Raw genomic sequence first — 27,558 nt, forward strand, 5'->3', positions numbered from 1 at the left:
TCCTACAAATCCCAAAAATTTCCCTGTTTACATTAAAACGGAGATATATATATTTACAATATAAACGATGTATGTTCTTACGCATTACCAATATATACGAAATTTATATAGGGCGATCCAAAAAATTTTTGATAAGGGGACTGTTACTAAAAATGTTTTAGACGGTATCTCTATTATAACCGTCTGGTTATACCTTAAGGACCTACAATTAGCCCCACTTTTTCCTTGTAACTTACAGACAACTATCCGAATAACTTACAAACACTTAAGAACATTAAACTTTTAGAAATCTTTCTTAAACTTTTAAAAATTTAAATGTTTAAACTTTTAGGCAAAATATGACCTTTCGTATAGTGTATAAGCTTGGGTACATAAAAATGTATAACCTCATAAACTGCACACCCAGATTTTTAAATATTAGGAAACTGTCTTGAAACAGTTATTTGTTTATGTCTTTTTAGCAATTTGCAAATACTACCTGGCTCACTTTCTTAATGTTTGCGGGTTATTTGCTAACATTCAGAAATTGAAGGAGCAGGGAGTGACCGTGTAGCGAAAAACTTTTAAGTTTGATCTTAATCGCCAGCATTAACATTGGAAGTAATTTGCTTCTTCGTTATGGAGATTAACGTTTCTATCGACCAGGACTCTGAGTTTAAGATAGGGTAAATGTACAGTTTAATCAATATTATAGTAATATACTAATGACAAACGTAGAACCCTATCTATATTGGTATCTAATCTTCCCCTGAAAACAAGTAAAACCTTAACGTATGCTACTCCTATCGGTACGGAGGCTATGAGAAAAGTAGACCTACACCTTAACATAGACTCCGTAGCACATGAGGCACTGGGAATGGAAGTCACCTCTCCTTAGTAGTAATCATATTGCCATGAAGGAACTTTGTAACAAATTTGAACAGTACAAATTAATAAACAACAGAAAATATTTTATTGAAATATTTAATAGCTAATTCTTCATATACGTATAAAATTAATACATTAACATTTAAGAATGAACAATAATCATAAATAAACTTTTAGCTTCATACACGAATTTCATGCCCAGATGAATAAAATCATACATAAGTTGACACATTACATTTGTTTTAAATACAGTATATTATTGTGTACCACAATGTAATGAAACAAAATATTTAATTGAAGCATTGAAGCATATTTAATTTTAAGGTTTTAGCAATATTGAAAACTTCAATGACCAAACTTTAGGAGGTCATTCCTTATATCAAATGAAAGAATGAAATCTGAAAACCATGCATCCAAAACACTTCCTTTAAGAGTTAAGAAAAGTCGAAACGAATTCTATAAGGGGAACGAGAATATACTTTTAAATACTAATTTAGCTTTCATTTTGTCAATGCCGGAAGATAATAGGACGTTAGTGTTTAGATAGAGTGCATTCAGTTTCTATATAATTCTTGGAACCGCTTACGATAGGTCCTGTCGTTTTCAACATACGGCGTTTTAAAACGTGATATTTCCCATTTTCGGCTGTTCCGATATTTCCCAATTCTAAAAGGAGTAGTTTTTCGACCCATATTAATCAGATTTTTTTCTTCCATTTGACATAACAAATAATTTCTTGTAGTTTGGTGATCGAATTTCCAAGCATGCTGTATATTGATCACTGAAATATCTAGGTAGTTAACAAAAATAAATGGCTTACATAGTTAATTTATAACTCTTAAAATTTGAATTTTATGCATGATTTCTATTGTATAAAACAATTGTTTCGTATAGTTACAATAGAGATGCAAGGGCTCGGAAAAAAAACGTCTTTTTTGGAAAAAAACTCGGTTTTTTCTGCTTTGCTTTTTTGCTCGGGAAATTTTGGGCTTTTTTCAAAATTCTGCTTTAAATCGATAAAGCAGACTTTGTTTCGCTTCTCTATAATACAGAAAGTCATTTAATTAGTGGTTGATGCCGATAATAATATAAAACCTCGAAAGTAAACCATGAATTTCGAAAAGATATTTTAAACAATTTTACTTTAACATTTTTACATTATGAATTCCAAAGGATTAACCAATGTATATAATAAACACATTTTAACCTCCTATATACAAAAGTAAGCAGAGTTGGCAAGAACCATGGTTCTTTCTGAAAATGCCAAAAACCCGTTTTTTGGGGGGGGGCAGTTTAAACCAGGCTTTTTTGGGGTTTAAATCAGGTTTTTTGATTTAGATATTTTGCTTTATGTATTTATATTACATATTCACAGAAATAAGTTTGTTTCGCCTTGGTGTTATTATTCAACAACGGGGTTATGCTGGAAGAAGTCCCATAAGCTTAAAGAAGTCCGGTCAGTAAATTTCTTAAATTGAGAAACTCCCGCCCTAGCCATCGGGAAAATCCCGTCATTCTTTTAAATGTAAAACAATAACGGGAAAATCCTGTAAAATTTAATTCGCATGTAAAATTTAAAGGTCAACGTATTATAATCAGTACGCTAAAACTGAGTGACACACAATCATAGTCAACGTCTTACGAATAAAATCAGAAAAATAAACACACTGCTGAACAAGACTGCACTTATTTAACATAAAAACACGTCTGATGAGGATCTTGGATAGAAGATCGAAACGTCACGTGTAAATGTGTTTTTATGTTAAATAAGTGCAGTCTTGTTCAGCAGTGTGTTTATTTTTCTAAAACTGAGGTATTAAATTACAAATTTAGTATGTAGGTATCATTGAAAGTCCAATCCAAGCTAATGTTGGAAGCTAAGTAGGCAATCGATAAATTTTACCAATTTTAATCAATATATTTAAGCAACCTTCGCTTCTTTATAAAACAACAGGCATGCAGAAATATATAATTTGGTTTCGTTTAGTATGTTTAGGCTTAACATCCTTACGTAATACCGAGGTTATCAAGGAGAAGACTTTCGCTTAAAGTGACATCCGAAAGAGTACTTGGTTTACACATGAAAGAAGGGTTGTGGTTCGACCGAGAATTGAACATGGGACACCTTGATTAAAAGGTGAAAAGGAAATAAGACTAATGCAGATGGTTTGACATGTGAAACGTCACCATGACGTTCACACGATTCGCATTTTTGTTCTTTTATTTTTTTTAGTTTAAACCAGTTATTTAAAAAAAACAGCTGGTGTAAACGAGCCAACCCTAAGAGTAAAAACTTCTTTAAAAAAATACACAAATAACTAGCAAAATTGTATGTAGTATTTTTACTTCAAAATATTCCATACCCTCTTTTTGAAACAAAATAAAATTAAAATAAAACATAAGAGAAATACTTAGATTTGTATGATACAATTAAAGGCTGCACATGGTTCTGTATATTCTTGAAATTCTACAGTCAAGTTTTTTATAACCACCATCAAGGGCGCCCATCAGGGGGGTTAAGGGGGCGCTTGCCCCCCCTAGAGGAAAATGTACTTCAGAATATTAAAATCCAATAAGATTTTTTACATTAGTTACAGCAAAATTTGAAACTATTTTTGAAACGTCGCTTATACTTGCCCCTCCTTGGAAACCACAACATGGGCGCCCTTGACCATCACGGTTTACCCAGTCCTCAAGTTTTCTGAATTTTTAACAAGAGGGATTCAACATATCATTACGGAACAAAAAAAAAAAAGACTACGGAATATATTTAAGTTAAGCTAAATACAACTGCACAACAAACGTGACTGAGTGGTTGGCTTTTGCGCTTCTATCGGGAAGTCCGGGATTCAACCCAGCATTCGACCATTCTGACAAAGCCTTCCTCCATTCCATCTGAGAATGTAGAAATAGTGCGTGTACTGGCCGACTAGGAGTGTAGGAGTTGGCCGACTTCCTTTCTTATTGTTTTTAAATCGTTATTATTACTAATTACCAGCAGTGACGGTTTTGCGAAGGTTAGAGGATCGGTCTTTCGGACTGAAGCCTGTTCTCCAAAGTTGTGGAATGTCTAAAACGAACGAAATATCTATTAGTTATGCCTTTACTCATAAACTTTAAGCTCCCGTCAAATAAAAATTACGAATGTTTAGAAAAACTAAACATTAGTAGTAAGAAAACCCCTCCCAAAACACTTTTTTAAATTCGCCACTGATTCTCAGTATAAAATGATCTTGAAGGTTGTATCCGGAAGATTATTGCTAAACATATAAACGAAACGAAATATTAGTTATGCCTGTACTCATAAACTTCAAGCTGCTCCCAAATAAAATTAGGACTTTTTAGAAAACGAAACAATCAGAGAAACCCCTCCCAAAGTACTTTTCTAAATCCGCTATTGATTTGTATAAATTGGTATTCAAGGTTGTATCTGGAAAATTATTGCTAAATCATTGCACAACTACAGTATAACAGAAATGTGGAAATACGGTTTAACGGACATATTGAAAAACGTATGCTTTGACGGATATATAGAAAAACGTAAGTTTAACTTTCGTGCTAGAAGCTGGAGTACTAAGCTCTTAGAAATGAAACACAGATGACAAACTAAAATGATCTAGAGAAGGAAAAAAATGTCGATAACTCAAAAGTTAAAATAAAGTTAAATAACCTGTAAAATTGCCCTCAAATACTACATTCTTCATGTTAGCTTTAATTCGTAAAATATGTGCTCCATCCATCTTGATGGTGAATTACAGAGCTAAATATAGCATTCAGGTCGCGGAAATCTTATCTAACTATAGAATATACTATAAGAAAGCTATTTGGATAGAAAAATCATGAAAATGAAAAAAGCCAAAATTTCCAAAATTCTCGGTTTTTTTCCAAAAAAGCCGGCTTTTTATGTGAAAAAAACTATCAATTCAAAAAAGCCGGCTTTTTTGCATCTCTAGTTACAACACAAAAGACACCGGCGACTTTTTACATTTGGATAATTATATAATCTTTTATGAACAGAATTTAATGTTGAACAATGTTACTTCTACCAGAGTTCATGATTGTGTTGTTTGGCAAGTTTTATATAATTATTACCATTATTATTATTCACTCTTAGAAGAAGAGTCTATATTCATAGAATCCCTAAAACACTGGCGCACTTACGGGTGAAATAAGAGAGCCAAACTCTCCAAAGACAATTAAGGACTCAAAAAGCAGAAATGTAGAATAGGAATAATAATAACAATAACATTTTGAGACAATAACTCGAAATATAAATATCTTCATTTCTTCCTGTGTCTGTAGTTCCTTGTAAAGATACTGTACATTTAAAAGGTGCGAGTGTGAATACACCTGGATGAGTTGCACTATATAAAGCACCCTCACGTACCGTTCAAATAGCTTCTACTCCCAAGTATTAATTTTGGGTGCGCTTATGGGAGAAAATATGCATAAAACAATATAAGTAAATTGATACTCTCATCTTCAATAAGTCCATGCATTAGGAGAGAATAAATATTCGTTCTAAAGCTTGGTAACTGAATCTATGTCATGTAGATCGTCAACACTATGCCAAAGTAACTAAAGAACCCGAAGAATCGAAAAATTGTCTTTTGCCATCGAAAGTCTGTTCATAAGATGACACCAATGAAAACTGTACGCTCCTTATGCACTGTTAGGTACTTTTTTGTATATACACATGGCGATTTTGCAATTGGTGTTCAGGCGTGCTCACGTTCATTAATATCAATGAGGTTCATTAATATCTCGCACTCAATATCTTACAAGTCGCCTAGCTCGCTAATATTAATGAGACTAACGTTGTCTCAGATTCAATATTCTCAAAGTGGCTCACGCTCGCTAATCTCAATGAGGTTAGCCTTATCACAGACTTAAATATCCCCCAAACGGTTCACGTTCGCTAATCTCAATGAGGCTGACGTTATCTCTGAATCGCATTCGCTCAAGCTTGAGCTTGTTATTCTCAATGAGACTCATATTAGCTCAAATATTGTACCCATTTAATTCTTAGACAAGCTTCGCACTCAGGCTCTGGCTCACTATATACTTACTTCGCTTGTGCTGACACGAGATTTCACGCAATTATTTTACTCGAGGTCGACTGAGCTTGAATGTGAAACTATGCGCACTTTGTACAGCGTAGAGTGATGTTATTTTTCAATTGTGGAGCAATACAAAACTAAATCTGCGCGCATCTTGTACACAGAATACCACTTCCTATTAACAATTATACTGGGTAACAGCCACAAAATGAAAGTTGTGCGCAGTTTGTACAGCACAGAATACCAGCTTCCAATAAAGGAAAGCGGGCTAATGTAAAATTAAAGTTTTGCGCACTTTGTACAGCGTAAAATGTTACTTCCTAGTTAAGGATATACATACAAGTAAAAATAGTCAAGAATTTTTATAAAAGAGGCTTTGACACAGCGCAAACGATACTCTACTACATGACAAAATAAACGTAAATAAAACAAAAGGAACTAACTACAAACAACTAATGGCACATTATGTAGTATGAGTACTTCCGTCATTCTTCTAAATATATATATATATATATTTGGTTCTATACTTCACAGCACAACAGTACGAAAGCTTCAATTTAAATTAAAAGGTTGTCATTGCTTTCCCGTTTGAAGAAAAGTCTTGGAATTTTTTGATGTGAAAATATACGGCGCATCTTCTGTAGGACACGAGAATCCTTGTGGTGGAAGATTATCCCATGAATCACTTTTATTCCCCACTGGCTCCAGCAAATTTCTCCAGAGGGCACGAGCGCCTGCAAATAGATAGTAAAATTTATGATATATATATACACTCACTACAATCGTACTGTAAAACTTAAACTATAATAAAATACTTATATTAGGCCTATGCAATACAGAAACTTATAGTCCGTATAGTCAGGCCCGTACTTAGGTAAGTGTCATTTCTGTGCTCGAGCACAGGGCTGCAGAATTTAGGGAGCAGCAAAATTTTGATTTTTTTTTTTTTTAAAGATTCACAATAAAGTAATATTTAAAACTAGCAATCCCCAGAGACCCGCGCAAGTACGAGAAAATATGTGCATTAATTCGTTTTAATTACAGTAGTTACTACTTAACTAGCTCATTCAAGGAGTGAGGATGAACTTGAACATCATGAAAAGTTATACCGTTAAATTCAGTGACCTCGAAAACTATGAATTCAACACTAACATTTGTCGTTTTCGATTACTTTTAAAACATTGGCCCTTCCTGGGGTGTGGAGTACGACCTTGACGTTGAATTGGATTTAAACTGTCACTATTCATCTCAGCGACCCCCAAAAACTATGAATTCAACTTTAATATTAGTCGCTTTAGAGGGCAGGATCAAATTTGGGGGGGGGGCAAATTATTTAGAGCACAGGGGCGCACGATATATAAATATAGGCCTGTATATACTGGATCTGAAAAATCATTATATTACAAGTAGTGTATGTATGTCACTGTCGGAAGACAACGAGCAATTGAACTTTTATATTGCAGTACATAACAGCAGAATGAAAACCATCAGTTACTATTGACCAAGAACCATATTCTTACTAGTGTCCTAAAAAGTTGCTTTTCTTGAATTTCTAGAATACTATATATGAGAAATCACCCTCAAGCATATAATTTTATTCAGCTCGATGTGGTCGATGGTCTTTTTAGTCTTATTTTTGGGCAACATTATACTTATCACAATTTTGGACAATCTTTCATTAGCCATACTATGAATTGTCGGTTTGCTACCACCAAACTGGAAACCTAGAAAAGCTGCCAAGCGTAGACCAGGGTGCGAATTGGCGGGGGGGATGCCAGGGATTTCCCCCCTGACAAAAATCTTTCCCACCCTGGAGAAGGAAAATTTTATCCCTGGCAGGGATAACTTTTTCCCCCTCTAGGGTATTTTTAAGTGGACATAAATTCGCACACTGGCGTAGACTATAATTCAGCATCAGTTTTATCTTTATAGAAGCGTGGTTATCGTACAGGATAAATTTCTAGTTTTCCCTTATTTCCTCCAAAACAATACATGAAAGTTTACGTTCTCCCACGTCATTTTGATTGAGCTCAATGATATCTATTGATTGGTATATACAGGGTGTTTCTAAACAACACCGGCAACATTTGGGAAGTGATTCCTCACACCAAGATAAGACAAAAAGTATAGACAAACGTGGGTGCACAAGTACTTCCTTTCGGAGTTATAGGCTGCCGAAAACATGAAAAGATGAATTTTAAAGCTTCATAACTCCAGAATTATGGGACCTACCGTAATCGGGTCAAGACCACTTAGGAACTAGTATATACCCTATTCAAATATCCAAGTTTCAGAATCCTGCGGTATTTCCGCGACAACTTTTATGGAGGTAGTTAGTGAGTACTTCAAAATGATATGCCTGTAGCCCAGTGGCGTATTTACGACCTTGTTTCGGGGGGGCTTTGCTAACTTTCGGGGGGGCTTTGCCTGAAAATGTGAAAATTCTGCAAGATATTTCATATACTTTAAGTAAGATTTCGGGGGACTTAAGCCCGGAAGCCCCCCCCCTAAATACGCCACTGCTGTAGCCAAACTCCCTCCATAAAAATTGTTCGTAGGTATCTTAGGATTCCGAAATATGTATTTTTGGATAGAGCACATATTAGCTCCTAAGTGAGTCTTGACCCGATTACGGTAGGTCCCACAGTTTTGGAACTATGGACCTCTAAAGTTCAATTGTTTTTTTCTTGTTTTCGGGAGCCTGTAACTCCGAAAGGATGCATTTGTGCACCAAGGTTGGTCTATACTTTTTGTCTTATCTTGGTATCAGGAATCACTTCCCAAACGTTGTCGGTGTTGCTTTGAAACACCCTGTATATTAGGACGGATCGAAAAAATCAAAAGTTGTCCAATTAAATAGCACTAGGTGTCAAAAGTTGTGTATTGGCTAGTACAACATTCGTGAATTTTTTCATAATTTTTGTACTTCATTCCCCACAAGGGCCATTTTGCAATTTTTATGAGAATTTGATATTTTTTAAAAATATTGATTTTTTTTAAGTTGCCCAATGAATTTTGAACTAGGTAACGAAAGTAGCACTAGAAAGTAATGACTAGATTGACTACACAATTCATCTATATATTAAAATGCTAGGTTTATGTGTTTGTCTCCAAAGTGAAGTTTATATGTTTGTCTCCAATCCTTTCGTCAATGAGAGCTCGAAAACCACAAGTGCAAGAAACGTGCCGTTTTCGCTGATCGATTCCAAATTTTGCGTAGAATGTCCAGTTCTAATTGAATATTTTTTAAAAAGAAAACATGACTGTTATTTCTTTATTACATTCTTTAGGGGTACACTTGAAAAGTTGAAATTGTTAAAAAGTAAAAAAAGCATCGTATCCTATCGGTTATACATTCCAACAACATTGCATATAGGGGTTGCATGTCTCTCAGGCGTTTGTTTAATGGCCAAATGTTAATGAAAAACGAAGGCTAACCATTTCTCCAGGCTAAAATGAATCTTTTTTTTAAAGTGTTTTGCCCAATGAACACAATATATTACTGACATTATAATTAATTGTGTATGTAATGTATTTGCTTATTACATACTGCATGCAAGAAGAAAGATAACATTGATCATACATAAATTAGAAACTCCAACTGGAAGTAAGCTCAGTCATGCAAACGGTGCGAGATATTGAAAAATTAATCGAAAAAATCTCCCCTTTATGGTACTCTTTGCCGATTATTATCAAGACGTCTTTCATTTGTGTCTGTAAGGGACATGTACAGATGTAAGAAATAACAAGGAGATTCGTGCTCATATGTGAATGATGCAGTTTTTAAAGAGTACTGTGTAAAGCTTCAGCTAGTGATTTTTAAAATAATTTGCATCTTTATTCCCCGCAAGGGCCTGAAATTTTGCAGTTTTTATGGTATATTCTAAGGCATATTCTACAGCATTTAGATGGCACAACAGTGGTCCTCAAAAGTTCTCGCGAACTATAGGAAACAGTTTAACCGACTGTGAGGATTTATCAGTCGTTAATTTTCAAGAGAATGAAGGAACGTTCCTGGCCATGGAAGAAAAAGACGTCGGTACCACAGACGAAAAATATATGTGCAATATTTGCAAAGCAATCTCTGCTGGTGATTGTTCACCGAATCTTGCATTAAGAAGTCCTGGAAAATTATCCTATGGAAGATGGATCACTACTAGTAATGTAGTGGTTAGAGTGTACATAAGAACTACTGACATATCTTCAAACTTGAAGGAGTTCGTTACATTCATCATCAAAGGGTAGGCTTCGATGTGGTTTTACATTAAATGTAACCCTATTATCAAGCATGTTCTATGAACTTATATTAATCATATTATACCTTTTCACGGCACTTAAGCAATGAACTGAAGCTCATTGTAAATAGGACAATACAGTCAATGGTTTCTTCGTGCATCCGGAGAATTTACTGATATCTATGCTCGCCGATGATCGAAAGCATATTCGAGAACTAGTTATACGTGACGCAATATCAAAAAGTCGAACCAAACACCTCTTGTACCCTAGTTCAGTATTCCAGCAGTCCACTTTAGTGCTCAGGCTTACATTGACCTAATCAACTGGCAGGAACGTGAAGTAACCGATCCACTCCTGACGAGACATTTGTCGGAGGAGGATCTACAGAAATCTGTAACAGGACATTCATCTGTCCTTCCGCCTATTTTCCACTTGCCATGTCACACCCAAGCAGTCAAGAGATACGTTAAAACTGTTATCGAAGCTTCGTTTGAAGTGTGTGTTGTCTTAGCTCGAGATGGATTTATCAGAGCAAGACTTTTGGATATGTCAATTATGAACACATTCGAAACAAAATATGAATTCAAACCAACGAGTTAAAGAGATAATTTCCAAAGGTAGAGTGGATGAGGTGGGAGGATGAGCGGAACTCTATATGCAGCCACCTCCTCGTGCTGAGTTTTGAATGGTTCTGGGACCCAGCAAAGAGGTGCATATCAACAGTAATTTCAATGCAAAATTATTACATTTACATGATGTATGTTAATATTATTCTCAATGTATTTTTAGATATTACTGTGAAATTGCATTTCAACACGTGTTGGAGGTAACGAAGATGAATGAGAAATATTTTTAAAAATCATCGAAATTATGTTAGCGACGCACAAGGTTTGAAATCTAATAGGATATTATTTGACAATTCTTGAAAACTGTCAAGTGTCTTCAATGAATTTTGTACAAATTCCAAACTTTTAAGGTCTCTGCAGGTAATGAGATAAAGTACAAAATTTATTTCAAAACCATAGATGGTATGGTAGTTGAACACAACTCTTTCTTAAGCAATTGTGAAGTGATTTGACGGATTTTAAAACTTTTTTAATATGTTAGGTGGAATTTCAAAATTTACCATAAAAACTGCAAAATTTCAGGCCCTTGCGGGGAATGAAGATGCAAATTATTCTAAAAATCATGAATTTAGTGGTCATTTAGTCATTATCCAACTTTTGACACCAAGTTCGATTTCATTGTTCAGCTTTAAGAAAAATCAAAATTTTCAAAAAATTGAAATTTTCATAAAAATTGCAAAATTTTGAGGCCCTTGCGGGGAATGAAGATGAAGTACAAAATTTATGAAAAAATTCACAAATGTTATACTAGTCAATACACAACTTTTGATACCAAGTGCTGTTTAATTGGACAACTGTTGATTTTTTCGATCCACTCGAATATATATACACTATCTTTTAACTTTTTCGTTATATGATGAAAATATTGTAGACTTTTGTTCTATCTTTGTATCAACGATATACACACAAAGATCGAAATTCGTTGTGGAAATAATACAGACATTTGTGATTAAGAATTGCTACAGCTATCAGCATTAAACCAATCATGTAACCCAAAATTGAACCACATGTTACTTTAATTTAATCAATAATCGCATTTTAACTAACTTAAAAAATAACCGATAATTCCACTTGTTTCTAAAACAAAACAAAACAGTTACTATTTTGTTATTAATTTATTTAATTTTCCTTTCTCGACATAGTTTCCTAACATTTATTTAACATCCATAATCATTTACCAAATCAAATTGATCTATTTGCCAATAAATAAATTGTTTGAATAAATATACAAATAAATGGAAAAGATGTATTCATGAGTCAATTAGTCGACCAATCAAAGCTTCAGCTAATTAAAAGAATCGACAAATGTGTTCAAAATTATTATTCTAATTGTGACAATTTAATTATTTTTCTTTTATCTGGTTATAGGACAACATTATATGAACGGGTCCCTTTGCAACAAAACTTAATCTTAAAGAATAAGAAAAGGTGATTTCAATATGTACTATAACCTTTGTTAATATCAGTGTTAACAGAAAAAAATAAGTGTATAAAAACTAAAAGAAATAAGTAGTAAAGTATATAAATTATTTCTACGTGTTAACAAGAATAGTTGGTACAATGGTGTAATATTGTGCCATTGTGTTTTAGTACTGAATCAGATATTTAAAAAGAACAATATGTATTTACCAGAAATATCTGAATAATTATTTTCAATTTCTTTCAATTTAATGTTATATATAATTCTAGATAAACACAGCTAAGCGAGAACAGCACTAATTACTTTTAAAATAAATTGAAGTTGCTAGTTGATGACTTAATCTCTGATGACGAACCTCCATAGTAAAGGAAAACAGACAAATTGCCTTCGAATACCATAACCTTTTCAGGCTTTTAAATTATTTGTCATGAACAATAATTTTATCACGTTATGTTGACCATAGTTTCAATATATGTATTATATTATTCATTTAGACGTTTTCGAATTTTAAATTTGTAATACGGAACTCAAATTTGTCATCTGGTATTCGAATTCTTATTTAAGTTATTTCTATGAGCGAAGGGGAAAATCAAAGATATCCATGTATAAGTTTCAGATCTTTAAGACAAGAAATTACTGAAAGTGTAAATTAATTCTTACTTTATCACTATACTACGTCTATCAATTACTTCATCATATTTTTCTTCTATTATGCTTTCAGAGAGAAATGTACCACTCTTCGTTTTCTTCTGTGCCTACCTGGGTTGTGAAAATCCAGATTAAAAAAAAAAAAAAAACGGCCCAGAACAATGTTTTAAAGAAACCCGGCCCAGTGGGTTTTATTGGGTAAAATTGGGTTTTATTGGGCAAAATTGGGTTCTATTGGGTAATATTGGGTTTTATTAAATTATGTAGTATACTTAAAGCCATATTTCTATTTAAAATAGCATTTAAGCTTTTATGTTCTACTGTACACATGAAACTATTGAATTTCCTTGTGGGATCGCGATAGTTCACGTCTGGCGCTGTTCCTAGTTCGATCCCAGCTTCCGCCAAATGCGTTTTGTCATTTTTGTGTTAGACAAACATTGCGTGCATAGGTTTCTCGGTGTTCTCCCGCTTCGTATCACTTTCGTTATGCTACCACTATTATCCATATCGTCACAGTCACCCTTAACCCTGGTGCACAGTATAAATGATGAGACATTGAACTAAACTTAGAAATAAGAAAAAAATGCACAAGGAATCCGTGAAGTTCCATACGCGTTTCGTGGGACACACTTTGCACCACTCACATTCTCTTAAACTTCAATTTCTAGATAGGAGTAAGTACACAATTTTCTAGAGTAACAAAGAGTTGCATAATTTTATGTAATAGAGAACAGGAATAGAATTCCTCTTACAGGAATGATTCAAATTCCTGACTCAATTGTCCCGAGTTTCACTCAAAACACGCCAGGCAAACACTGGGATAGTACCTCAAGCTCAGAAACTAGAGATAAAAAATGACTTTATTGAATGGATGTCGCTTTTTGTCTAAGATAAATAACAAGTCTTTTTTAAAATTATTGGAAATGGATTTTTTTTACATTTTCAATTGCCAATTTAGGTTTCTACAATATATTTTACGATTAAAGGTGTTTTATGACATTCAATAATTGTACTGTGCTTCAAATATTCTATCAGATACGCAAGAAGAATTACGGAGTTCCAGGATCTGATTGCCGTTAGTGTTGAGAAGGTAGAGGTGTAATTTCCTTTCTAAAGTGAAGCGTTCTCAATTTGTGATGAACTGACACATGGAGAAAGACATTTTATCTGTTTATATTAATATGCAAGTATCTAACAAAAACAAAGGAAAAATAGCCGCATTACTTTTGGTTTCATACTAGCTGAAGTGCCCGTTCTTTGCACGAGGAGAATTAGATTCAAGGATAATGTTTGAGCCTCCTCTCCTCCTTAGGATACGCACATCAATGAAAGTGTAGTAAGATATTCTATTTCTGCCATGAATTTTTAACCCCATTCTCCCTTAGGATACGCCATGTAAGGAAAGTTACATGATAATATTCCAGCTTGAGGTAGGTACTTAACATATCTTTCAACCAATGTGCACAAATTTTTCTTTTAAAAAATCTTCTGCACTATTATTTTCTCTGAATAGTCAATTTGCGAGCTAAATGTTATGTATTACACACACATACATATAGTATAAACTATCTAGATCAAGAAAGTTTTATTCAAAACAGAAAAAAAAGTGTTAGAAAATAATCTTATTATAGAGTCAACACACATATATACACAAAGGAATAAAATAAAATCTTACCTCAAAAATTTCCCCGTAATAACGTGCAACACTACAAGTCAATATATTTTGAACCAAATTATCAATGACCTTTTTCAAAGAGAATGCACTATATGGTAGAACAAATATGAAATAATTCATAAGCGAGAACAATCATATTATACAAGTCACCCTAAGAAAAACTAAAAATCAAGATTAAAATCAGATTCTACCTCGACACGACTCCAATAACAATTACATCTTAACACTGCATGTAGATACATGTATATTTCGTTCAAAAATTAATATGCATCTTCAAGAGGAAAGGTTAAAATAGTTTTTAAGATATACTGGGTAAAAATTTTAATTTTGTGTGAATTTTAGCGTTTCTGCCTTCTGTCCTTAAGGTAGATATTGATTTTCTACTATATATATCGAATTGTAGTGGTATATACCTTTTATAAATTAGCTAAGGTAAGATCATTTCCTTTCGGAATAGATCACCTTTCTTATCAGTTAGTCACTTCTATCACTGGAACGATATAGCTAGACATCAAACTTCTGAAAATCGTGCTTGAAGCTCTTCTATTCATTAAAATATGTAAAGTATTAAGAAATATTCTTTTACTTACACGTAGCATGTCCCTTTTGACTTAAATGAAAACAGTCTTGAGACATGTATGTCAAATCTGTCATATTCCCATATCTTGTTTTTATCTCGGGTATTGTTACGTTAACTGGAAATGGTTGATTTACTACTGTGAAATCATCTCGTGTATCGTATTTTCCACTGGCTGCCTAATATAATTTTAAAGAAAAGAAATAAGTTCAATAAATAGAATCGTTCGCCAATAATTATTAATCTATATTTGATTTTTTTTAATACAATGCATGTATAAGTGGAGTATTAAACATATTTTCTCTACTTTTTTTCTTTCTTTCTTTCTTCAAAAGCATATTGAAAGTTTAAGTATGGAAGTACCTTTTCCTCACATGAATAGAATACTTAACATAGCTAAATTAAACATGGTATACTTTTGTTTCATATACCATGACTTCTGAAATATTTCATTTATATATATATATATATATATATATATATATATATATGTGTGTGTGTGTGTGTGTGTATACATGAAATATTTCATTTATATATATATTATTGTGAGTTAAAGCACACCATTTATTTTCTGTGAAAAGCATGACATAATCAGGCAATAATTGCAATAACTAGAGTATGTACATTAGGAAAAGTTTTGCTTATACATCTACGAACAATTTTTGGCGCGTCTACAAGCCATTTGACGATGAGAGAACCTCGCCAACTCTCAAAACCAGATAGAATTAGTAATTATAAAAGTAAAACTGAATTTTAAACTAAGTTTCTTATTCAAAATTAACATTAACCCTTTATTTGGCACTGTTGCTCTCAAGCAACACCACATTCTATTGCGTTATCCGCATGAATTATGATTTCAGTAATTATTTAGTTGGCATTATTGCTTTCATATAATATTCATATATGATTTGCAGGTTGCTTCTTTAGATACTTCTAATCTTCGTCAACAGGGAACAGTCAAATTTAGTATTGTAGAAGCTTTATCTTCTACGTTCCGCGAAAGTTCTTTTATTTTTATTTATTTTTTTTATGTGTTTTCTTGCTATGTAGGAAAATATTTCAACGAAACTGCTGCTAATTACTGAGAGTATTCTTATGCTATTTGACCATAATAGGGCAATGCTGCTCAGTAATTACACATAAGACCAATTTTATGGCAATGTTGCTTTGAAATTAAGATTCTGTATTTTGTAACCAAAGTACAAAAATACTCCAAAATTACGAGATTATGATTAGGAAGACATGGTTCAAACACAAAAACAAACGAAATATGATAATGGTAATGCTATCAATGCTTGCCAATTAAAGGGTTAAAAAGATACTTCATAAAAATGAATAAACGAAAAACAAATAACGATTGTATCCGTGTGCATACAATCTCGTTAATAAATTTGATTATTGACCTCGTTTCGGAAATCTCTGAACTTATTTGTAGAAGAATTTGTTTCAAATACTTATTTTCTTTACATCAGTGATATCTTTCTTGCTAGATTAATGCATAAATTATTTTGTCTTCAGTTCTGAATAGAAAGCCCTTAGAAACTTGTATATATGACTTCGACTTCTTAATAAAATATAAATAAACATGAATAGGCTAAACATTAATTGTTTACTGTCCAAAAGGTTAAATTTTAATAAATACATTGGTCGATATATTTAATTTCGTTATCCTATTAAAAGTACTGCATTGTCTGAATTAAGGATTTACTTGAAAAGTTGTAAATAAATATGAAGTTATCACACACATTGTTCCTAGCTGTATGCAGTTTTATGTGGTATCGTCATAATTATAGTGGTTTAAGAAACTTCTTATATGCATATATTTAAATTACATATAAGAACAAAAAATATATAACTTATTTCAAATTGCTAAACACTCAGGAGTGTAGTGGAGTCAAAATAGAGTGGAGCGATACTACGGCACAGATTTTGAGGGAGAAGTGACACTCCGGTAAAGAATCAGGAAAAAATATGTGTCAGTGCAGAGAGCAAATTGACTCGAGTTCAGGATTTTAAATCTCCAAAATTCGAACGATAATTCAAATTGGTTTAAATACTTCATAGCAGCAACATAATTGAAAACTTTTACAGAAGTTAAAACTTGAAATTTCATGTTTCTAAACGAAATATAATATTTGACCTTCATTTTCTTAAAATAAAAGTATTAGATGCATTTTATGAACGTTGTTACAAAATCTATTCAGTAGTTTCACATAAGAAAACTGAAACTGGTAAATAATAAAATTAAAATCTGAATTAGAAAAATTATGCTATGTCTGTTTCTGTATATTGCTTTAGGACATTGAATACCAAAATAAACATTCCTAATTTGATTTCAGTTTTGTGATTATGCTTAAACTACGTTTTTGGTTCTCTTATCTCCCATCACTTGGCACTACAACCTAGAGTATTATACTTTTTATTTCGGAAGTTCAATTAAGAAAAGATGAATGAGGAAGGATTCTGAGCTATTATAAAGAAATGCATTTCCATTCGTGAAATGAAATGACATGGAATCTTTAGTTTTACGTCCCACGGTTATGTCGGTTAGGCTAAAGGAGACGGTGATAATGAGAAATAAATGAAATGGTGGAATGAAGAAAGCAGAAAGAAACGAGAGTACCCCGAGGAAACCCACGCATACGGTGTTTGTCCAATACAAAGTTCACTTGGCGCCAGCTTGGATCGAATCAGGGACCCCATGCACCAAAGGTGAACGCTCTACAACTGAGCCACCGCGGCCCCTGCATTTCCATTCATACTACAAAGTTAACTTTAATGTCACCATTTTCACACACAAAAGATTCAGTACTAAAGTTGAAACAACTTTACAGCATCGTGGCTATATAAAACATGGTCCTACAGCTTAATGTGAGAACCAATTACATGAGCTCCCTTTGAGATTTTTCGTTATTTATTTGTTTATTTATTTAATTATTATCATTAATAGTAGTAATCGTTGTTGTTGTGGTGATAATAGCAGTGGTAGTAGTAGTGGTAGTATTGGTAGTGGTGGTGGTAATAGTAGTAATAGTTGTTAACCAAACTTTCCAAAACTCTCTCTCGCAGAATACGGAATACTAGCCATACATCCATAACGGGTCTCTACTATCGTAAGAAGAACGAATTTTCGCGTTAGATTTATTTTACTTAAGGCGTTACATTGGGATGGAAGTCCTGTCTTGCCTTGTTTGCGAGTACGTTCATTTCCAATATCATATCATTAGCTATCTATTTCTTACTTTCTGCTTTAGTCTACAGAAAGCAATCGTCGAACATGAATCTCAACGAAACAAACTATTGATATATAAAGAGTGAAAAAGTGATTGACTCTACTGGAACTCGAACTCGCGATCTCCAGCATGTCGTAACGATGCATTAACCACTACACATTGGCGGGGTGCTTAACGCATCGGAACGATTTGTAGGAGATTCCAGGTTCGAGTCTCGGTCCAGTCAATCACTTTTTCACTCTTCGTATGTTATTGAATTCCCACCTACAGAGGATTTGTTGTATAAAAAATTAAGTTTAAATCGGTTGTTTCCTCCTTTTATTAATATATATAAAACAAATTATTGTTTGTTTCGTCGAGTTTCATGTTCGGCGATTAGCTTCTGTTATTGAGCAATCAAATTATTTTATTTATTTATTTACCTAATACAACACACAGATGCCCAATTAGAGTGTTGAGATCATGTAGTATTAGCCCCGATATAATTCCAGAGATCTCGTACTTCTACTCAACTTGACTTCTGAATACAGAAGTATCTATATTACTTTAGGAACGAATCTACTTTCGAAGCACTAGTTAAACACTCATGTTCAGAAGTTTATACCATTTGTTTCTTAATTCCCACAATCTCTGTAATAGTAGAAATATTACAAGTGTGTCATCTACATACCTGAAAAAATGCTGGCTTCTTTGTTATGCCTTTTTCAAGGTTTTGGTGTTTGTGTCAGAATACAATTTTATAAAATTCTATATTATGATCTATAAGTCCTCACACTAGTAAAAGAATAGAGGTGGAAGCAAATATAGAGAAGATGATCTATGTGCTGATAAATAGAAAGGGCGCTAATCGAGATGATGAAACATTACAATGGACAGGAGTAAATCACAGAAAGTGAGTAATAATCACGTGGTTGCTTACCAATTCCTTTTCTACTTGCTGGAATCCACGAATGATTTTTTTGTACTCATCTCTAAGCATTTCTCCTCTTCGACTGAAAAGGCATCCACACTCAAATGGATGTAACAATTGACATCTAAGTGGTTTTCCTTTCATTCTAGTCAGAAGAAAATGATCTGTAAAAAATAAAATAGGCTAAGTCACAAGAATCTGTAAGTTAAGATCATATTCAACTTATGGATTCTTTATATATAGGCTTATATTTCATAAACTTAGAGTGTAGTTTGCGGCATATATAAAACAGTCTTTAAAAGTCGAACTTATTTTTCTGTGATTTTGTGTTACCCATCTAGAGTCAACTTCAAACAAACCATACTATCTACCTCTCTTCAAAAATCCTTTTATTCTTATCCAAGACGGAATTAAATAATAGAAAAATTTCTTTCTTCAAGAAATACTTTAAAATAAAAGGATACTTGAAAATGCTACAAATTAGAAGAATATTTGAAAATTCTAAATAAGTTTCTCTCCGTAATATTTGTTTACATAAACACATAATAATACACTTCTTTCTGAAACAAAACAATGGTAAATTTTAAAATACTATTTTAAGAATCTTACAAAAAATTTAGTGCTGTAAATCATACAGAGAACATATATCACTGGCATGGCGAAAGTCGTTGAAAAAATAATAACGGGAGAGCTCTTAACAGAAACAAATAAAGATACTACAATATAAACACGTCCGTCAATACTACAATATCACTGAAGCTCTTTAGACATATTCGCAGAGTACTCAATAATTCAGTCTTTTCTTGATGGCGCTAACAAAATATTGAGTTAATTGATTTGTAATTTAACATCCTTGGAATCCGAACCACATGAGCTCTTGCCAGGAATCGAACTCATATCTCCCACGCCAAAGGCCCGTACGCTAACAGCGTAGCCACGAAGAAGCTCACTAACTAAATATTGACTAAGGTTATCACAACATATATTTGAAACACGAGTAAAGGACATTCATCAAATCTAACATCTGACGCAACTCTGAAAATCGGAAAATGCAGGTAGTGATTGGCTTTCGAGAGCTGTGTTCCCGAATTTTGAACTGCACAAGAATTTTCTTAAAGAGTAGGACATTGTTTAAGACACACCACGTGAAGGTACACATCTACTATCTCAACAGAGCAAACCGTCAACGCTAGTAAGGGTATAGTTGTAGACGACTAAAGAAATATATATATATACAGGCTGGTAGGCAACTCCACCGAAAAACTTTGGGAGGCGATTCCTTATATGAAATGAAAGAAAAAAGTTCTAATAAACATGGATCGAAAAACGTCTCCTTTCAGAGTTATGATTCATTGAAAATTCGAAAAATCACTTTTCAAAACTACCTAACTTAGAAACTATAGGACCTATCCCAAGTGATTTAAGGAATTACATAGGAACTAGTATTGGCTCTATCTAAATATCCATGTTTTACCATCCTCCGTTATCGGTGAAAGTAACTGTAAAAAGAAAGTTGAAGTATAGGAATACTCTAAGTACTAATGATGCATTCGTTTCGCTGGTACCGGTGAATTCTGAAACATGGATATTTTGATAGAACGTATACCAGTTTATGTGTAATTCCTTAAACCGCTTGGGATAGGCCCTATAGATTCTAAGCCAGGGCGTTTTGAAATGTGATATTTCGAATTTTCGGTAGATCATAACTCTGAAAGGAGACGTTTTTCGACCCATGTTTATTAGAAATTTTTTCTTTTATCTCGCATAAGGAACCACCTCCCAAAGCTTTTCGGTGGAGTTACCTACCACCCTGTATGTATATATATATATAAAAACTAACTCTATGGCTTACGGTACCCGGAGATTCAATGCCACATTTTCAAAAGCTTTCCACTGATTTCCATCCTTAGCGAACTGGATATACATCATCTACTTTGTATTCCTATTTCTGCGAGATCGATCTTAATATTATCCTCTCATCTGCGCTTAGGTCTTCCTAATGATCGTTCTTCGATTGGATTTCCAGTTAAAACTTTGAAACCGCTCCTACTTTCTTTCATTCTGACTACATAAACTAGCCTCCTAGATTTGATGCCACTAACAATGTTTTGTAAACAATATAAATTATACAGTTCCTCGTTATGAAGTTTCTTCCATTCTATATTCCCGTCCCTCTTGGATCCGAATATTCGTCTTAGGATCTTGTTCTCAAACATTTTCAGTCAAAGTTCTTCCTCCAGAGTAAGTGATTATGTTTTGCAACCATACAGAACAACAGGCATGATTATTTTAAGCTTCAAATTTCTCGACCAAAGAGAGAACCTTTCATATTGGCCGGTAATTATACATATGATATTTTAAAGAGCAACCATACAATTTTAAAATAATCCTGTATTTTCTCCATCATTCCAAAGTCTCTATATAGTGGTACAGGGTTCAGAATACTAAATGAATTTCGTTTCATTTCTAATTGTATATACATGTTTTGTTGATTAACTCGAAACAAAATGTAAATGTGGGTATCATTAAGAATAAAATAAGCATGGATTTTGAAATAATTGATTCATATATTTTTAAGCTATATTAAGAAAGCTTGAAATTTGAACGTTTTTTCTTGATCTTTAGTATCTCTACGATAACAAGTATGTAACATATTCTGATATATACTTGTAAAAAAAAAAAAAAAAAAAAAAAAAAAGTAAACCCTACCAAGAGGAAAATGCACAGTACAAATGCTTATATTATTTGCAATCTACCTACAACAGTCACTTTTACGCAGAGTGTCACGACGAAACCTCTTCTGTGTAACGAAGGATCTAATTAATGATGCAGATTCCCATTACAAAATAAGTATTTTTCATTTTCTGCAATAATAAAGTATTTATTAATCACCTCAAATGATTTTCTGTTATTCAATTGCATGTGTATATATATTGTGTACCTGTAATGTTTCTTTATGATCAAAAATGTAAAGGAAAGAAACAAAAAAGTGAAATTGTTACAGATGTACCGTAGGATTTTAAATTACAAAGTTTGTGTGCCAAAACCTGAAAGAGATTGAAAAAGTGATCTACAACTAGTAGTGAAATAGAGTTGTAGAGTCCCCACTTCTGGCGTGTGAGATCAATTGTTCGATTCCCATTCCCTCCAAGTGGATTCGGTGATGGACAATACCGTGTAGGTGAATAGTCTCGAGGTTCTCCTGTTTTCTCCATTTACGTATCATCATCGTTTTGCTTGGCCTCGGTGCATAAGCGTGGAGCGTTAAACTAGAAAAAAATGTGTTAACTTGACAATGTATATTATTATTATTAGTGATTCAGTGAAGTTCAAGAAGAATGAACTATGATTACATCTTTGTACTATAAGAAGTATGAAATTTCCTTATGCTTTCAATAACAATGAACATCGACGATTCATTTTCGTACAATTAATTTTACTTTTTTTTTTTTTTAATTTAGAAACTAACCCCGTCAATTTTGAATGTGTTTTACAGTTAGGCATTACACTCTCTAGCCAGAAATCTGTTTGAGGTATGTGAGGATTTGCTAGAATCATACATTGACCCATCCTCTGTAGATATAAGAGCTTAACAACATTTAAAGGCAAGAGAAAGAGTTAGAGGATAGCGTTCAGAAATTAAAATATCCTACCTCTTACCGGGAACAGAAATAAGGTTCACCAAAGTCCTTGGTAATCTTTGTTGCAAGAAGTCTAAAACCTCCTGCAGGCGCTTCCTATGTTTTTCCACTGCAACGCTTAAAGTATTTTCGTAGCAGATGTTGGTGCAAATGTCGTTATTTCCTGACAATATACTTATGAGCTATAAATAAGTAAAATTAAATTGTAAGTGCTATGTGCAAAGGGAGCATAGGAAAATATAAACAACAATAGATAGTCTGTTAGTTAACAGTGTTACTTAGCTACATAATATGAAGTACAGAAATGAATAACTATTTCTTAAAGCCAAATAAAATCTATCAATTATTATTATTATTATTATTATTATTATTATTATTATTATTATTATTATTATTATTATTATTATTATTATTATTATTATAAGGGCGCGAAATTTCCGGTCACCAGGTCGCCATTGGCGACTAGAAATTTAGAGCTGGCGACCAGTATTCAGTAGGGGGGGTTTGCCTAAAAGCAGACGGCTGCACAGTTTCTTTTCGCACGAAAATAGTCACTCAGTGAGAGAAAACACGTAATGTGAAGTTTCACAACAAACATGAAGAGTGAAGACTTTATAACGTTGTAATTCGCTTTTCCTTTCTCACTTTCAATCGAAATGGTTTACCTGATACTGGATGATTTGCTGACAATTTCCATCAATGGCCCTTCACTTAAGGACTTTGATCTGAAATGGAGTCAAGAACTGGTATTTCAATGCAGAGAAAGAGAGTTATACAAACGTGTAGTCAAAGTAGGATATTTTTAACATGTACCGGTATATGAATTGTTCAATTCAAAAGTAATTATCCAGTACCTAAGTGTCTGGTTTTGAAATTTTATGCTCTAATCTAATATTTTTCTTTGTCAAACCAAAGGCCGCGGGACGGGGGGGACGTTTCATAATTTGTACTTGAGAGATACTGGCGACCATGATCTTTGGATTGGCGAGTGCGTCTGACTTTAAAATTTTGCATCCTGTTATTATTATTATTATTATTATTATTATTATTATTATTATTATTATTATTAGTAGTAGTAGTAGTAGTAGTAGTAGTAGTAGTAGTAGTAGTAGTAGTAGTAGTAGTAGTAGTAGTAGTAGTATTTAGGAACAAACGACATACTTCTTGGTGCCATAAAAGTGAACTTTTTCGAAATTCTGGAAAAGTACAGATGGAAGTTTACTTACAAATATGATGCGTAGTTTAGATTGGTGTGATCTATCGACTAGCGTATGCCTTATGTTTGGACAATATCTTAGTTAAACAGAAAAATTTAAAATTAAGAGTTAACGACACTTTTAGGAAATATCTCATTAATCATACTCTGTTTTTTCGTCCTGCTGGTGTCATAACATTAAACTTAATAAAGGTATATTATGTCTTTAGTTTCACCATAATAAGTGGCATGGTTCTTGTTTGAAGGCAGTATTAATTTTTAGGTTTACAAAGAAATTTATTTTGTCTATTTTCTCAAAAATTACGTATAATCTTTTCTATAGTAATGCATGTTATTTTATTCAGCACAATAAGACCTATCCATTGACATGTGCCTCATTTTCAGGCTTTTTGTTCTAGTTAAACGCTAGTAATGTTGTTATAGTCATAATCATAATTATAATTTATTGCATCCGTTTATCGTCATACAACAAACTGGACATGTCAGTTTAAAATATATACATAAACATATATACAATTATTGCATATGGATTATTCTAGATTCCCTAATTCACCTTATTACACATTTAATTTTACGCATACGAATTACTTTAAGCATATTCTTCAGCAGAGTAAAAGCATTGTTCTACCAAATACTTTCTAACTTTGATCCTAAACAAGGTATATAAATTAACAGGTGGCCCCCGTTCGCGTTTAGTGTTCTAATTGATTCCCTGTCCGTGAGGTTATGTGGACGGACTTTTGCCCATCTTGAAATAGTACACCAATTAGCATAGTCGAGTATGCAGTATTTTACTAGTTCTCTTGAACGACACTTTGCGATACCCAAGGATGTCATAAAATAGAGGATCTGCCCAGAAGCTAAAAAAAAAAAAAAAAAAATCATTGATACGTCTCATTGGCTATTCTCGTCTATGCCATATATGTTGGCTCAAAACATTGTGATATTCATATGCAGACATGTAGTATGTCTGCCGTTTATTTTTACTTAAGTCATTGCTTCAAATTTATACTATGGTTATGTGCTACATGTATGGCTGTACAAATATGAGTGAGAAGAAATTACCCGGAATAACCTTTCACAGGTAGGAAAATAACCAATCATAGGATAAGTATGGCTGTGATATATGGCTTCAAGATTTTGTGGTATGGACAGATCCTCTATTTTGTAACATTCTTGGCGATACCTCCACGTGACGTCACCGACCGAAAAATATATTGGGAAAGATGAGGACAGAAAGGCTGAGCTGAAAGTCCCCTGCATCCTAAAGCTGCTTACAGAGGCCTAATTTTTTAAAAAACTATGGAAGTGGATTGTATAAGACAGTACCTTTGTGAATAACTGATTTAAAATATTTGTTCGTTCTCTGTGTATACAAATGAATGTCTTCCTTGTACAATCCGCAACAAAAAACCTGCAAAATGAGTATGTAAGTTTATTGTGAAACCACGCCTAACAGCCCAGGGAATCAACATAACGTCTAAGTGGCACGAATCACGCCAAGAGGAACCTCGGCGTCCTCCCCTGCACACTTATTTTGGAGCAAAAGACTTCATCATTTCACAATAAACTTACAAGCTCATGTTGCAGATGTTTTGCTGTGGACTGTACAAGTGAATGCCTTCTTTACTTCTTGTCCTGTGTCTGTGAATGTCTTTGTTAACAATTCACTACTATATTTTTTCATATGTATTAATGTTTCAAACAAATACATTGGGGGAAGAGTCGATTTGTTTCTGCAAGGAGAGTTCAATTTTCTACCCCTGCTAGTATTCTTATCACTCTCCTCTGTAGTCTAAAGATGACAAAACTTTTAGGTGTATTTCCCCAGAACATCAAGTCATATTTTATCATACAATGAAAATTTGAGTAATATATACACTTAACTGTTTTTACATTAATCTTATCTCTTACACATCTAATTGCATAACACAGTTTTCTTAACTGACTTCTTACATATTCTATAAGTGGTTTCCAGTTGATAATATTTTTTTTAGAAATTTTAACCCCGAGGAAGCTAGTAGTTTCTATATACTTAACTGTTTTATCGTCTATTCTTATTCTTGTATTGGTTTGATTACTTTTAACATTATGAAAATCTAAGGGGCATATTTTATTTGTATTAATAATAGGTCATTTTTATTTATCCAACTTGAAAGTTGGTTCCTTGCCAGTTGGCACGCTGAAACTAATTTGCTTTCATTTTTCCCACCAAGTATCACAGTATATTTGTATCATATGCATATAAAGTAACACAAGTAATGTTAATATTATCATAATGATCATTTATATAAAAAAGAAAGGGAAGTGGCACTAGAATTTATCCTAGTGGTACTCCATGATTAATAATTTCTTCACTTGATAGTCTACACATTTTTATGTTTATAATTAATTATTCTTGTATGCCTCCGATCTTTAAGGATAGTTCAAACCATTTATTTGCTAGGCCTCTAATATCATAACAACCAAGTATTGTTAGTAATATATTATGATTTACTAAATTAAAGACTTTTGTTAAATATAAAATATTTCTTTCCTATCCAACAACTTCCTACGGGTTTCAAGAAAATGAAAAATGATTGTATTAGTAGATTTACCTTTCAAGAAAACATGTTGTGCATTGGATAAAGTAGAATATTTATAAATAAAATCCATTACGCGATAAAACATTATTTCCTCCAAAATTTTACCTATCATGGATAGCAATGTTATCGGTTTATAGTCTTCTAGTTCATTTCGGTTATCTTTCTTATGTAACATTTAGTTTTAACAATTTTTAGTTTACCAAAAAAAAAGTTCCTGTGGCTAATGAAATAGATATTTGGCCGACAACATGATGGTTTAATTAATATTTTATAACAACTTTGCATCAAATTGTCAAATGTTTCATCAATCTCAACCAAATTCGAATTTTTCATTTATTTAATTACGATGATTATTTTACTCTCTTTTACCAGTTTTAAGAATATCAATTTCTTACATTTCAAAAAGAATTTTAGTTTCATTAAGTTAGTTATACTAGTTTCTTTATTCTTAATAAGAGTTTGCCCTATATTAGTGACATATTTATTAAATGATGTTGATATATTCTTTGGATTTGTCATATTTGCGCCCTCATAAATTATGCTTTTTAAGTGGGTACTATGAGTTTGTATATTGAATTCTTCTTTAACTATTTTCGACATTACATGTTTTTATTGTGTAACTAAACAGTCTTCCTACTATTATAATTTTGTTTTCGCTGCGCTTGTTGTTTAGGTATAGGTACATATTAATAAGTTGATTCTTTGGTTTGCAAAGTAGTAACGCAGTATATGCTCATAAGGAGAAGAGAAAGTCATACCGTAGATTTTTCTTAAGGACGAGAAGTCCCACAAAGGGAATGATAAATCGGCCGTATACTTGAAGAATGGCTTTCGGTTTTCGTTCGTTGGACTTGTAGAGAA

General features: G+C 33.0%; 1 protein-coding gene across 1 annotated transcript in view; it reads right to left on the reverse strand.

Annotated features, from left to right (window-relative positions):
* Positions 1–949: 949 nt before the first annotated feature.
* The window catches only part of LOC145694431 (phospholipase B1, membrane-associated-like), a 165,860-nt gene continuing 139,251 nt past the window's right edge, over positions 950–27,558 (reverse strand). Inside the window, exons 5-8 of the mRNA XM_081770643.1 lie at positions 22,916–23,078; positions 19,265–19,419; positions 15,126–15,291; positions 950–6,661 (exon numbers count right to left, since the gene is read on the reverse strand). Coding sequence (XP_081626769.1) covers positions 6,501–6,661; positions 15,126–15,291; positions 19,265–19,419; positions 22,916–23,078 — 645 coding nt within the window. The 3' untranslated portion in view covers positions 950–6,500. The remainder of the gene's footprint in view (positions 6,662–15,125; positions 15,292–19,264; positions 19,420–22,915; positions 23,079–27,558) is intronic.

Source organism: Thermobia domestica, chromosome 1, assembly GCF_964235325.1.
Source record: "Thermobia domestica chromosome 1, izTheDome1.hap1.1, whole genome shotgun sequence".
Lineage (NCBI taxonomy): Eukaryota > Metazoa > Arthropoda > Insecta > Zygentoma > Lepismatidae > Thermobia > Thermobia domestica.